Here is a 15,597-nt window from a genome sequence, read left to right as displayed (position 1 = left end):
CCATGAAAACAGCAGAAAGATTGGATATTTTACCCTAATATGACGGGAAAAGTTGTTTACGAAGCTATACCATGTTTGAAATATTACTTTCTTTTCTGCATAATATGATACACATTCAATGCTTCCAAAAACAAAAACAAAAAAGTTTGTTTACATATGTTTTTGCATATATATATATATATATATATATATATATTCGAGCGAGGTCGTTGCCAGTGCTGCTGGACTGGCTCCTGTGCAGGTGGCATGTAAAAAAAACCTTTTTGAGTGAGGCTGTTGCCAGTACCGTGTGACTGGCCCTCGTACCAGTGGCACGTAAAAGCACTCACTATACTCTCGGAGTGGTTGGTGTTAGGAAGGGCATCCAGCTGTAGAAACTCTGCTAGATCAGATTGGAGCTTGGTGCAGACTTCTGGCTTGCCAGTCCTCAGTCAAATCGTCCAACCCATGCTAGCATGGAAAGCGGACGTTAAACGATGATGATGATATATATATATTTGTATATATCTATATGTGTGTAGGTCTTTGTTGTTTGTGTTTGTCCCCCACTATTGCTTGACAACTGGTGTTGGTGTGTTTACATCCCCGTAACTTAGTGGTTCAGCAAAACAGGCCAATAGAGTAAGTACCAGGCTTTAAAAAAATAAGTACTAGGATTGATTCATTCAACTAAAATAATTCTTCAAGGTGATGCCCCAGCATGGCCACAGTCTATTGAGTGAAACAAGTAAAAGATAAAAGACATTTTTGGATAGGAAGGCAGGAGAAACCAATGTATACTTTAAAAAGTATCAAAGAAATTGTGGAATGAGCCACAGAGTTAAAGATTAATGGTTTATGAATGAGACAAAGAAGCAGAAGAGTTACAATAAAAACAGCAAAAATCATAAACAGATAGATTTGAATCAGACCTAGAAAGAGAGGGTATGTCATTGATGAGGGTGTGAATGGCAACAAAAGGATTTTGACAAACCTAACTGATTGATTTTCTAAACCATTAATCAAACAATCAATTAGTTAATTGAATAAATGGTTAACCAACCGACAAATAATAACGAAGTGAAATAGACTTTAAAGAAAAAGGTACTGGGGGTTGATTCATTCGACTAAAATAATTCTTCAAGGCAGTGCCCCAGCATGGCCACAATCCAATGAGTGAAACAAATAAAAGATAGAAGATATTATTGGTCAGGAGGACAAGAGAAAAAAAGAACAATGTATATCTTATTTCGTATGTGTATTTGCAAGAGTGCAATGAAATGATTTAACAAAAAAAAAAGAAACTAAATACCGTTTATAAATAAATAAAGGACTGAACCAGTGTGTGTGTTTATTACCGGTATAATGCCTCTCTGAAGGTTTAATAGTAATGTATATCTTGAAAAGTATCAAAGAAACTGTGTGATGAACCACAGAGTTAAAGATTAATGGTTGTGAATTAGACAAAGAAACAGAAGAGTTAAAATAAAAACAGTAAAATCATGAATGGACAGATTTGAAGCAGACATAGAAAGAGAAGGTATGTCGTTGATGAAGTTACAAATGGCAACAGAAGGATTTTGACACACCTGACTAATTGATTCTCTAAACCAGGGGTTTTCAAACTGTGGTCCCTGGACCACAGGGGGTCCGCAAGGACAAGACAGTGGGTCCGTGGACAGCAAATACTTTTCATGGGCAATTTGATTTTATATATGTTTTTTAATCGAAATCTTTTAATTGACAATAAACCTTTTTGTTAAATACTGTTAAAAATTTCATAAGCGTTTATAAGGGGGTCCCTAAGGTAAAGCCTGAAATATAAAGGGGTCCGCAAGTCAAAATGTTTGAAAACCCCTGCTCTAAACCAATGCCCTGAAACCTTTTTTTTTCATTTGCAGTTCACTTGTTGTTGTTGTTGTTGGCACTCCGTCGCTTACGACGTCGAGGGTTCGAGTTGATCCAATCAACGGAACAGCCTGCTCGTGAAATTAACGTGCAAGTGGCTGAGCACTCCACAGACATGTGTACCCTTAACGTAGTTCTCGGGGATATTCAGCGTGACACAGTGTGACAAGGCTGGCCCCTTTGAAATACAGGTACAACAGAAACAGGAAGAAAGGGTGAGAGAAAGTTGTGGTGGAAGAGTACAGCAGGGTTCGCCACCATCCCCTGCCGGAGCCTCGTGGAGCTTTTAGGTGTTTTCGCTCAATAAACACTCACAACGCCCAGTCTGGGGATCGAAACCACGATCCTATGACCGTGAGTCTGCTGCCCTAACCACTGGGCCACTGCGCCTCCACCGCGGTACACTTATATTCTTTACAAAATTCAGCGGTACACCTGAACTAAAATATAACTAAAAGTATAGGGAAAAAAATATATTCAGGTTACTCTGCGGCACACCTAGCATCGTCTCATGGCACACCAGGGTGTCACAGCATACTGGTTGCAGAACACTGCTCTAAACAATTAATCAAACAATTGATTAATTAATTGGATAAATAGTTAACCAACCTAAGGCGCAGGAGTGGCTGTATGGTAAGTAGCTTGATTACCAACCACATGGTTCTGGGTTCAGTCCCACTGCATGGTACCTTGGGCAAGTGTCTTCTACTATAGCCTCGGGCCGATCAAAGCCTTGTGAGGTAGACGGAAACTGAAAGAAGCCCGTCGTATATATATGTATATATGTGTGTTTGTTTGTGTGTCTGTATTTGTCCGCCCCTCCCCAACATCACTCGACAACCGATGCTGGTGTGTTTACGTCCCCGTAACTTAGCGGTTCGGCAAAAGAGAGCAATAGAATAAGTACTAGGCTTACAAAGAATAAGTCCTGGGGTCGATTTGCTCGACTAAAGGCGGTGCTCCAGCATGGTCACAGTCAAATGACTGAAAAGAGTAAAAGAGTAACCAACAAATGATAATGAAGTGTTGTTATTGGCAGAATGACCCTCCTGAAATATAACAACATGATGTTGTTCGGCATTTGCCAGGCAAAATGCTTAGCGGCATTTTGTCTGTCGTTATGTTCCGAGTTTAATTTCCACTGAGGTCAACTTTGTCTTTCGTCCTTTTGGGGTTGATAAATTAAGAACTAGTCACGTACTGGGGCCGATGTAATTGACTATACTCCTCCCCACAAATTTTGGGCCTTGTGCCTATTATAGTAGAATGGATGATTCGTAAGAGTCAGTAGCAGAGCTGAGTGGGGGAGTGAGCAGGAGAAGAAAGTAAGGGGAAGAAAGTAAGGTGATGCTTTTTATGACGGTGGCACTTTTGGGTCTGCTGCATAAGCCTGTTTGGGTGACAAATGAAAGTGCTGCGTCTGGTGGCACACCCTTTAGCTATACCACCGAATAGAGTAAATCTTGGCACAGTGTTTGGTACTAATGAGTTTGATGATGTTGTTGCAATGTTTGTGTGCACTTTGTCAGCATTGAGTAAGAGGAGAGAAAGAGAGGGTTTATAAGAGAAAGAAAGAGGGAGAGAGACTATAGAATAGTGTTACAGTTATGTTCTGTGATGGTTTTTCGTGCTTCTACCATTTTCCATTTAATTGCTTAACTTCTAAGTGTGGTATGATCATTTCAAAGCATTGTGGGTAATATTTAATGGTATGTTTCTTCAGTGTAAGGTATATTTACACTGAAAGAGATGGTCGGTTGTATTCCATGTTTTTTTGAGGGAAAAAAGTGATAAGGGATTTGATAGGTATCATATATAATATATTTTGGAAGAAAGCAGACTCCAACTTCATGTGATGAATGTTAGCTAGGAGTGATGTAGTGGTTTGGAGGGGGAAAAAACTTATGAGGAAGCCAACTAGTCACTCAATACTTAACAATTAGCAACTGAAATCTCCCTCAAACTACACCTTATCATTTTTTAAAATAGAAGTAAAACATTGAGAAATATAAATCTAAAAATAATTCAGCAGAAACGAAGACAGAAAGATCATGGTGGGGACATTGGTTAAATGATGAGAAAAAGTTGACAAGGATTTGCCAAAGTGACTGACCACTCTCAGTTAGTTCTCTTTGGCTCATTTTCTTGCTATTTCTGCCAATTACCCCAGCCATAAATCTGTTCAACTCTGTTTTCGTATATATTATAATTAAGGTAGGACAGTTACTGTGCTGATGACACCTATTAAGGCAGAAACATGTGCTCACAGCTCTCCTCTAGTCTTCGACCAATCAGACGACTCTTTTCTGAAAAGTCATATCAACTTTGAGGAATTCTTAATTCTTGTTATGATTTTCACTGCTCATATGGAGATAGTGCCGTTACCTACTCTTCTTCATCTTCGCAGTTCAAAGACTAGTCGCTCTCACTTATTTATCTTTGCTGATTTATTTATGTCAATTAAGCAGGTCAGAAGGCAGCGTGCTGGCCGAACCATTAGCATACAGGGTAAAAATGCTTAGCAGCATTTCGTCCGTCTTCACGTTCTGAGTTCAAAATTCCAGCAAGGTCAGCATTACCGTTCATCGTTTTCGGGTCGATAAAATAAGTACCAGTCGAGTACTGGATTGATGTAATCGATTTATCCCCACCCCGCCTTCGAACTTGCTGGCCTTGTGCCAAAATTTGAAATCAGTTACTTAGGGCAGAAATGTTTTCAACTATTATGAACGAGATATATAATACAAACACACATAGCATGTATGTATGTATGTATGTATGTGTGTGTGTACGTATGTGTGTGTGCGTGTGTGCACTAGCGTAGTTAGGGGGTGGTAGGGGCAATCCACCCCGGGCGGCACTTTTAAAGGGGCGACACTTCATCCTGTTGTAGGCAATATGCGTTTTTTGTGGGGTCCGGGGACGGCAAACGGAAGGACCGCCCCGAGCGGCACACACTCTAGCTACGTGTGTGTGTGTGTTAATTATATATATGGATTTACTCTTGGACGGAACACCGGCCCGTCCCAAAATTACACATTTTTGCCAGCTGACTGGACTGCAGCAACGTGAAATGAAATGTTTACTCTTTTACTTGTTTCAGTCATTTGACTGCGGCTATGCTGGAGCACCACCTTTAGTCGAGCAAATCGACCCCAGGACTTATTCTTTGTAAGCCTAGTACTTATTCCATCGGTCTCTTTTGCCGAACCGCTAGGTTACGGGGACGTAAACACACCAGCATCGGTTGTCAAGCGATGTTGGGGAGACAAACACAAACACAAAAACACACACATATATATATATACATATACATATATACGACAGGCTTCTTTCAGTTTCCATCTACCAAATCCACTCACAAGGCTTTGGTCGGCCCGAGGCTATAGTAGAAGACACTTGCCCAAGGTGCCATGCAGTGGGACTGAACCCGGAACCATGTGGTTGGTAAGCTAGTTACTTACCACACAGTCACTCCTGCGCCTATGTTTAGCTCAAGAACACAATATATTGCAAGGTCCAGGAACCGAAATCACAAACTAACGACCGTGAGTGCAATCCCTTAACCACTGGACCACGTGCCTCCACACACACACACACACACACACATACATACATATACGTATAATGTAATATAATGACTGTGTGTGCGTGTGCACTGTTTGAGTCATAATTTATATCTTTAATAAGAAGAAAAAGAAAACAGTTTAAAACAAAAGACAATTAATTGGAGGCCATTCATAGCTACCATAATTAAATATAATTTACCCCTATTAATCTATTTGATGATTCGGATATCTGAACTGGACCAGTTAGTCTCTCGGACGAGTGCCTGCTGTTCGTGGTGGACGTGAAATGTCAATAACCATTGACAATGAATGAAACAATCGGATCGAGTAATTCATATCGAAGACGAGTCTTTCAGCAATAAAATAGCAATCATACGAATCTTTCAGCAATAAAATAGCAATCATACGAATCTTTCAGCTATAAAATAGCAATCATTTCAAATTTAACCAAAATACAGCATTTTTTCTGGCAATACTTAGCATATCGATCAGTGAAAATATAACAAACAAGAACTAGAAATATCGAACTCCAAATACAATGGAATTCGTAAATTGGACAAAACTGAACTTGAAGTTGAAATAATGATTCGTTATTTTCAGTTGTTAAATCATGTTTTACATCACAAGTACTATCAGGCTGGTTAATTAATAATTGTTTAACAGTCATTAATTAACTAAATAGTATCCCTGTTGTGTTGCGTTAAATAAATTCCATAAATGTTTGCTGAAATATGCAGTGAGACCTTAAGCATTCTCGGATAGGGCGACAGGAGGGGAATAATTTTCAAAACTGAGAGAGAGAGAGACGGGATTTACGGAATTGTGGCAGCAGACTAGCAGAATAATTGGCGGGGGAGGAGGAATGAGAGCGAAGAGAAAGAAGGTTGGTTTCTATGACAACAAGCAGCCTCATGTCTTATGTGAAAATAATGATTTTGTAACGAGTCAAGATTAAACGCAACTTGTTAAGTCACTCTCGACAAACATGCTGCACGTGATAGTGGTGGGGAGGGACACGTCTAGCCACGTGCGTGCATGTTGAGGTATGACTGTGTCTATAACAAAGGTGTGGGGGTGGAAGCGAGAGAGAGTTGGTGCGTTGGAATGGTAATGTGCAACTGAGAAATCGTTCGCATGCTTTTGGGGGGGTCTTCCCCGAGAGTTACTTCAAGCGAACAGTATGAAAGTGCAGCAACAACGGCAGCAGCAAGGTAGGATCGGAGGAAGACTGCAGAGTACGAAAAAAGCAAAAAAAGCAAGAACTACGACTTTTATAGGTATCAGGCGTGACATTTGTAGACAAAGCAAATTGGAAATTGAAATGTTTCATCTGTTTCCTGGAGAGGTTAGCATCGTAAATAATGTGAAGAAGTTCCAATCGGGAATCGAAACTACAACGACCTCACCTCGAATAACAGAAATAATGAAAACATTTAAATGTTGCTTTTACCACCTGAGTTCAAATCCGGCGAGGCTTGACATTTATCGTTCATTCATTGAGGGTCGATAGAATTAATATCAATCAAACCAATTGCACTCTCTTCACCCTTAGAAAAAAAGTTGTGCTTATGTTAGAAATTCGTTTCTTGAACTGTCACCTTACCGAAATATGTGTCTTTGAAGAGTTTCTATCGTATACCTGGAAACATTTTCTACTAAATCTCACTTTACATTCATTCACGTGCTCTTTTGGCAACGTAAATCAGAAAGAAAAAAAGTACACTCTCCCCTTACATTGACAGTGAGTAGTCTCGACTAATTCACACTGTTTAAACAATGAATGAATTAGACAGTTAAACTAGACAGCGATTCCCTCTAACTCAGAAACTGCACAAACAAAAGGAAAAGTCTTTGTTTATTTAACAAAATAAATATTTATTTGACAGGGTGTTGTTGTGTAAAGTAGGAAAAATGCAGTAATTGGCAATGACGGAGATTTCAATTACTTTCGTCGCTGATTCACAAGACAGAAATGATTCTAACAGCTCGCAAAGAAGATGAATGAAGTTGAAGAAACGAGAATATATCCTAGGAATTCATATATTATATTAATACATACATATCTATTTATTTATTGTTTATTTGTTATTATTATCAACATTATTATTATTATTATTATTATTATTATTATTATTATCTTAAGATTGTTGGGTCCACCAGACAGATAATGCAACCGAAGATAGAGGCAAAAAAGCAGTGTATTTCTCGGTGGACAACTGGGTGGAGGGAGTGAAGAGACTAGACAATAGAATATTTTTATGAATGGAGAAAAATCGCTTCGGGTAAACGAGATATAATATATGATTATATTATATTCGACGGCAATCCTCGGTAAGACCGTCGAGTGACGAAACCATGACGAATAGTCAATATGAAATTGTTAATCATCATCATCAACAACAACATCGGTAGTAGTAGTAGTAGTAGTAGTAGTAGTAAAAATACTCGTATTTATCGGGGTGGTGGATAGGTATGGAGCGACCAACACTGCAGTTTCTTCCCCCTCTGCATTGTAGGGGGTAATATTATTACTATTATTAACACAAGGGACGGAATGTTATCAGAGTTTCCAAAGTCGGACGATTCCCTTTTGATGGTGATTTATTTTAATATTTAAATTCTGATTACAATTTACATTTAGTATTTTTTTTAATGTTTGTAACGGGTTGCTGTAACCTGTTTCTTTCTTTGTTGTTTGTGCGCACAATGTGAGAGAAAGAGAGAAAGAGAGGGGTAAGCACGAAGAAAATAAAAATTAAAATTTTCTATTATATGTAAAAAGCATTGAAAGTATTTTCAATAATCATCTTCGAGACACACTTTCAATTTATAGTGTAACGGAGAAGAAAGTTAGAGTCTAGGATAGTTTAAAAGCAATATTGATTAGCTGAATATTGCAACTTCGATGGTGAGTGAATGATTGGAAATAACGGAAAGAACAATAACAATGAATATATATATATATATATATATATATATATATATATATATATATATATATATATAATACTAGAGTGTGCGTGTATATGACTGTATGTGTGTGTGTATGTGTGGATGTAGGTGTCTGTGTGTGTATGAATGTATGTTTGACTATGTGTATGAGACTGTGTGTGTATGAATATGTATGTTTGACTATGTGTATGCAACTGTATCGTATGTATGGGTGTGACGGTGTGTATGTGTGACTGTATATATTGTGTGCGTTCGTATGCGTATATGTAACTGTGTATGAATGTATGTGTACGTGTGATTCTGTGCGTGTGTGTGTGTGAGAGAGAGAAAGATAGGGGGGGGGGGGGAGGCAGATCTGCTTTGTGCATGCTTCAGACTAAGTTTTTTACCCGAATTAGTGGCTGCATGTGTAAGATAGGGAGAACAAAGGCATGCAGGGCAAACGGGTCCACTAGAAAGAGAACTGAACGCCCGAAACACTAACTGGAACATTCATAAATAATAACAATAATTAAGACGCTTAAATTAAAAACAGTATTTAGACTTAACCGACTGAAAAGAAAACTGAAAAATCTAAAAGCACCGAGGTCTTGGCTAAGTTGAAAAAATAAAAATACTGTCTTTGGCAAATGGTTTAGTTTATAAGTTACCGACACAGTTTGTCAGGAAATGTGTGGAAAAAGTTTTCTGACTGCCAAAATGAAAATTCTGTCGAACATGATTTGAATGGAGATATATGATATATTTGATTGATTCAACGTTTGAGCGTCATTAAATAAATATAAACACACACACACATACACATCAGATATAAACACGGTTTTGTTTGGTTGCAGAAAGAAAAGTAAAACAAGTGCGTGAAATTTGATCGACTGATGGTGAGAGACTTGAGTGTATGAATGTGTTTGAAGAATCGTGAAGTAACAACTCCCTATCAGACGAATGTAAACCAAAATATTGTCTATGATCAGATGGATCGTGAAAGGATACATAAACCAGATCTTTGTTATATCGTGTTTGTAGGTTTATATTCACGCCATTTTCATCAATATTGCTAATAATGATCATATCACGGACTCCATCCTGCGGCCTTGTACCTTAAAAGTAATATCATCAATATAAATAATAATAAATCGTGTATCTTAGTAGATAAAATACACCAAAATATGACATGCACGACAAACTAAAATAATAATAGTCTCCTTCTAAGAGATGATCGTTCGTGAGAGAAAGAAGAAATATGAGATGATATAAACATGAGAAAACATTGCTAGAAATAGAGGGGAAAACGTTGGGAATTTAATAAAGGATAAATTTTTGGTTCGTTTTTAAGTTGTTGTTGATGATATTTCAACTGTATTTGGGTAGAAGCAACGTGAAGTGTAAAAGATAGAAAGACGAATGGACGTAACCAAGACAGTTATAGAAATAGGTGAATAAGTAAAAATATAAATAAATGAAGAAAATAAATAAATAGAAAATGCCTGGTTTACCTTCTTTCGTCAGTTCTGGTCTGTCTAACACCGATACCATGATTGTAAAATGCCCAGTAATATAATTTAGATGGCTTTAAAAGACAGCCCTTACTTATCGGCGATCTCTTTCACATGGTCAGCTAGATCCGAGTGTTGTACACATGAATTTATATGTATGTGTGTGTGTCTGTCTGTGTGTGCGCGTATACATAGAAAATGTGTGTATGATAGGTTGATTGACGGCGAAGAAAAAAGGGGAAAAAAGAGGTCTGAGTTGATATTTTTAAAAAAAGATCCTTAAGCGGGAGAAACTACAAGATAAGAAGTAGTAGTGTCTCGAATAATGCCAGGCAAATCAGCGGTGCCGAGCAAGAATTAGATGGACCCAGAGCGAGTACCTGCCGCTACTCGACTGATTGTGAAGCATGTATAGTCGTCGTCGTTGTGGTTGCTATAATCACCGCCGCCGCCGCCGCCGCTGCCGCTAACATTCCCTTCCTCTTCTCACTCCATCCCCGACATCGTCTCTAATCTAACAATGAAAGAACGATTGTCAGTCTCGAAGTTTGTCTCGATAAAAGGGGTTCGCCTCGTTGACGACACCACTTTTGTTTTCACTTTAATTTTTGGTATTATAACATTAATTGGTTGTCTAAATGAAGTGTAGCTTTTAACAGGAATAATTAATTAAAACTGTCTTGAGGTCGCTTACAGCTGTTTATTTAGAAGCAACTCTCAGACAAGGAAACAAACCCCTAAACAATTAAAAATACTTCAAAACCCTCTTCGTTTTAAATCCTTTCAACCGCAATTGTAAACAAGATAACGTTTACTTCTCATTGAAATCTGAGAAACTGACAAAGGTTGGAAACATAAAAAAACAGCGGGAAACTAGATTTCTTGAGGAATTTTATTTTTCTTTCTCTTTTATTTCTAACATAAGTTTTTTTCTTCTTCTACTAATGAGAAAAAAAGGAGCGGCAGGGATTAACAAATGGACAAATAGAATTATTTTCTGTCTCCCTCAGATCAGAAAAATATAAATTTTTATTTCCCAGAACATTGGTTATTGAAAGCCTTGAAATAATCCGCATGTTTTTTGAAGAATTACAATTGTTTCAGAGATTTCTTTGTCAGACTTCAAAACGAAAAAGAAACGAGGTTTTTGTCTCTTTAGCAATAAAATTTACAAATTACTTTGGGTTCAAATGAAAAAAAGTGATTTTCCTTATATTCAAAGACTTAAAAAGAAAGAATTAGAATATTTTGTTTTTCCCAAAATTTTAAGGCAAAACTGAGTTTGGAATCAGCGAAAGCATTTAATGCTTAGGATAAAGAAATATTCTTTATTTGACTTCGCAACACACGTGCGGATGTGTGTGTGTGTGTGTGTGTGTGTGTGTGTGTGTGTGTGTGTGTGTGTACATACATGCATACATACATACATACATGCATACACACACACGTGAGTCTCTCTCTCTCTATATATATATTCATACATAGATACACACACGTATATATATATATATATATATATATATATACATATACACACACATTTATATATATATATATATATATATATATACACACACATTTATATATATATATATATATATATATATATATATATATATATATATATATACACATTTATATATACATATATATATATACATTTACATACATACACATACACACACGTGAGTCTATATATGTGCGTCTCCCCAACTACAACAGTATATTTATATATATATATATATATATATTACTTATACATATACACACACATGTACATTCATATACATGCATCTATACAAGCATGTGTGTATGTGTGCGTGTGTGTGCACGTGTGTGCACGTGTGTGCACGTGTGTGTGTGTGCATGTGCGCGCGTGCATTTGTGTGTGTGTGCGCGTGTGTTGTGTGTGTGCGTGTGTGTACGTGCGTGTGTATGTGTGCGTGCATGTGTGTATGTACGTGCGTGCGTGTGTGTGCGTGTGCGTGCGAGCGCACACGTGTGTTTATTTGTAATATCTTGACACAACCCTTACACAGTGCATTTTTTTCGTCTAAACAAGATCTTTACCCGCTAAAGAGTGCTCTACAACTCATGAAGCTGTATGAATGATATCAGGGATAAATATGTCATTTGAAAAACGGCTGCGATTTATTCAACCTGGTCACCAACTCACAGCTTTTTTATTTAAGCCAAGACGGCTCTCTGGGTTTGTGGGTGTAAGAACTGTTTACAATGTGTGTGTGTGTGTGTGTATGTGCAAGTGTGTGTGTGTGTGCAATGGCCCAGTGGTTAAGGCAGCGGACTCGCGGTCTTAGGATCACGGTTTCGATTCCCAGACGGGTGTTGTAATTGTTTATTGAGCGAAAACTCATAAAGTTCCACGAAGCTCCAGCAGTGGGTGGTGGCGAACCCTGCTGTACTCTTCCACCACAACTTTCTCTCACTCTTACTTCCTGTTTCTGTTGTGCCTGTATTTCAAAGGGCCAGCCTGGTCACGCTGAATCTCCCCAAGAACCACTTTAAGGGTACACGTGTCTTTGGAGTGCTCAGTCACTTGCACGTTGATTTCACGAGCAGGCTGTTCCGTTGATCGGATCAAGTGGAAACCCCGTCGTCCTAACCAACAGAGTGCTATATGCATATATATATATATATACGTATGCATATATGGGCACAGAATGTCACCGACAGTAAACCACATGAAATACGAAAACAAATAAGTTCAATACGCAAACACCGAGAGAAACAAATGGAAACAGGACAAGTAACATAAAGAACGACCCTTCATCAGTTGTCGGCTGTCTATCTACTCCTCATTTCGGGCATTGATATGTGTGTGTGTGTGTGTGTGCATGTATACGTACATATGTATGTATGTATGTATGTATGCCTGTTTGTTTGTTTCAACATGGATCCTCATGACCCTTGAAGGTCTATAAAATATTTTGTTGTTAAAATTTATATGCAATAACAAGGTGGTGAGTTGGCAGAATTGCTAGCACGCTAGGCATTTTGTCCATAGTTGCATCATGAGTTCAAATTCCATCGAGGTCAACTTTACCTTTCATCCTTTCAGGGTCGATGAAATAAGTACCAGTTGAGCACTGAAGTCAACTTCAGTGCTCAACTTACCCCTCCCACAAAGTTGCTGACTTTGTGCCAAAATTTGAAATCAAAATTTATGTGCAATAAATTGGTTATACTTCACCAATATGGAAAATATTTTAACAATCTTTTTTCTACAATAGACACAGGCATGACTATGTGGTAAGGACCTTGCTTCTCAACTGCATGGTTCAGAGTTCAGTCCCACTGTATGGCACCTTGGGCAAGTGCCTTCTGCTTTAACCACAGGCTCACCAAAGCTTTGTGAGTGGATTTGGTATACAGAAACTGAAAGCCCATTATATGTGTGTGTGTGTGTGTGTGTCTTTGTATCTTTGTCCCCCACCACCACTTGACAATCAGTATTGATGTGTTTACGTTCCTATGACTTAGCAGTTCAATAGAATAAGTACCAGGCCTTAAAAATAATAATAAGCACTGGGAGTCAATTCATTTAAGTAAAGATTCATCAAGGCAGTGCCCCAGCATGACCACAGTCAAATGACTGAAACAAATAAAAGATAAAAGAAAAGATAAATTCCTAGTAATATTCAACGACTGGCACCCATGCCAACGTCGTCTCCTTCATTGGAAACAAAACTCGGCTTCCGAAGACCTATTGGGGCAAGCGAAAGTGAAACCGTCAATGGCACCTGTGCCCAGCATCGCCTTCCTGGCACTTGTGCCAGATGGCACGTGTAAAGACATTCGAGCGAGATCGTTGCCAGTGCCGCTGAAATGGCTCCTGTGCAGGTGGCACGTAAAATACACCATTTTGAGCATGGCCGTCGCCAGTATTGCCTGACTGGCCCTCGTGCCGGTGGCATGTAAAAGCACCTACAACACTCTCAGAGTGGTTGGCGTTAGGAAGGGCATCCAGCTGTAGAAACTCTGTCAAATCAGATTGGAGCCTGGTGTAGCCATCTGGTTTCACCAGTCCTCAGTCAAATCGTCCAACCCATGCTAGCATGGAAAGCAGACGTTAAACGACGATGATGATGATGATGATGAAAAATATAATTGGATTTTTTTAAAGCATCAAATAGCCATGAAGGCCCACCCAAGAAAAAGAGAAATCAAAGGGGTCCATAGATTAACAAAATGGTTCAAAACCACTGCCCTAAATGAATGAGGATTTGCCATGTTTTAAAAAACCCATCCATCTAAGGAAAACGTAAACTCTAAAGGCATATCACTCATACTTATGCTATTCGAATACGTCAGGTTTACCAGTTCAAATATGTCAGGTTTGAACTCATAAACAGGCCATTCACTGTGTTTTGTCATAGAGAAAATTTCTTGCTGTAGACAAATGATGTAAATACACATAAATCAGCTTGCAGTTCTACTTATCCAGACTGTGAGATGCAAGCATTTCGAAGTGGTTATCTCATCTTCAGTCACAGAAACTGGATGATGGCGGTGCTGCAAGCTGATAAGAGAGATAATCTCTCTTATGTTATTCCAGTTATTGTACATCAGCTGGTAGCGTTAATCGGTGGTTGATTGTAAATAAATTACAAGGTGGGAGCTCTAAGCAGTAATGCGTATAAATACAATGTCATTACCAGTTCAAATATGTTAGTGACCGGTTAAAACTCGTAAACTAGCCATTCACTGTGTTTTGTCATGGAGAAAATTTCTCTCTGTAGACAAATGGTGTAAATACACCTAAATTTGCTTGCAACACCACCTATCCAGACTGAGATGCAAGCATTTTGGAGTGGTTATCTACTCTTCAGTCACAGAAACTGGATGATGGTGCTGCAAGCTGATAAGAGAGACAATCTCTCTTATGCTATTCCAATTATCGTGTGATGGCTGTTAGTGCTAATTGGTAGCTCAATGTAAACAAATTTCAAGGTGCGAGCACGGAGCAGTGATGTGTATAAATACAATGTCATTACCAGTTCAAATACGTTAGTGACCCATTCAAACTCGTAAATAGCCATTCACTGTGTTTTGTCATGGAGAAAATTTCTCTCTGTAGACAAATGGTGTAAATACTGGCATATTCGAACTGGTTATAACATTGCATTTATACACATCATTGCTTAGTGCTCCCACCTCATAACTCATATTTATGTCCCTGCACCAAATCTGTCTCTGACAACTCTCTTCACCGCCTTTACAACTCAGCTTCCCAACACTGCCACCATCACCCTGCACCACTCATTTTTACTTCTCAATGCATTCACAACACTTCCCTTCTTTACTTAATTTCCTCCCCAACTCTGTGTCTCCATTCCTGTCTGACCTCTTCACTTACCTCCTTGCCACATTGAGATAACGCCTTGACTCATCTTCACCACTTATCGAATATGGCCTTGATAAGCTTCATCCAATCCATGCCGGACAGAAAAGAAAACGAACATAAAATACAACAATGGTGATGATGATGATGATGATGACGATAATGATGATGGTTATGGTAGTGGTGGTGGTGGTGGTGGTGGTGGTGGTGGCAGTAGTGGTGGTGGCAGTGGTGGTGGTGGTGTGGTGGTTGTGGTGGTTGTGGTGGTGTGGTGGTGGTGATGACGATGATGACAATGATGATGGTAATGATGATGATGCTATACATGTTTATA

The 15,597-nt window shown here is 38.6% G+C and overlaps 1 protein-coding gene across 2 annotated transcripts in view; it reads right to left on the bottom strand.

Moving 5' to 3' along the window:
* The window catches only part of LOC106873920 (unconventional myosin heavy chain 6), a 543,260-nt gene extending 532,562 nt beyond the window's left edge, over positions 1 to 10,698 (bottom strand). For both annotated transcript variants that reach the window (XM_052971791.2, XM_052971792.2), the window contains exons 1-2: positions 9,902 to 10,698; positions 9,399 to 9,505 (exon numbers count right to left, since the gene is read on the bottom strand). In XM_052971791.2, the coding sequence (XP_052827751.1) occupies positions 9,399 to 9,505; positions 9,902 to 9,941 (147 nt within the window). In that variant the 5' untranslated portion in view covers positions 9,942 to 10,698. The remainder of the gene's footprint in view (positions 1 to 9,398; positions 9,506 to 9,901) is intronic.
* Between the last annotated feature and the right edge of the window lie 4,899 nt (positions 10,699 to 15,597).

Source organism: Octopus bimaculoides, chromosome 11 (genome assembly GCF_046866305.1).
Source record: "Octopus bimaculoides isolate indiv1 chromosome 11, ASM4686630v1, whole genome shotgun sequence".
In the NCBI taxonomy this organism is placed as follows: Eukaryota; Metazoa; Mollusca; class Cephalopoda; order Octopoda; family Octopodidae; genus Octopus; species Octopus bimaculoides.
Note: the sequence above shows the minus strand (reverse complement) of the source record. Positions and strands in the feature narration are given on the sequence as shown.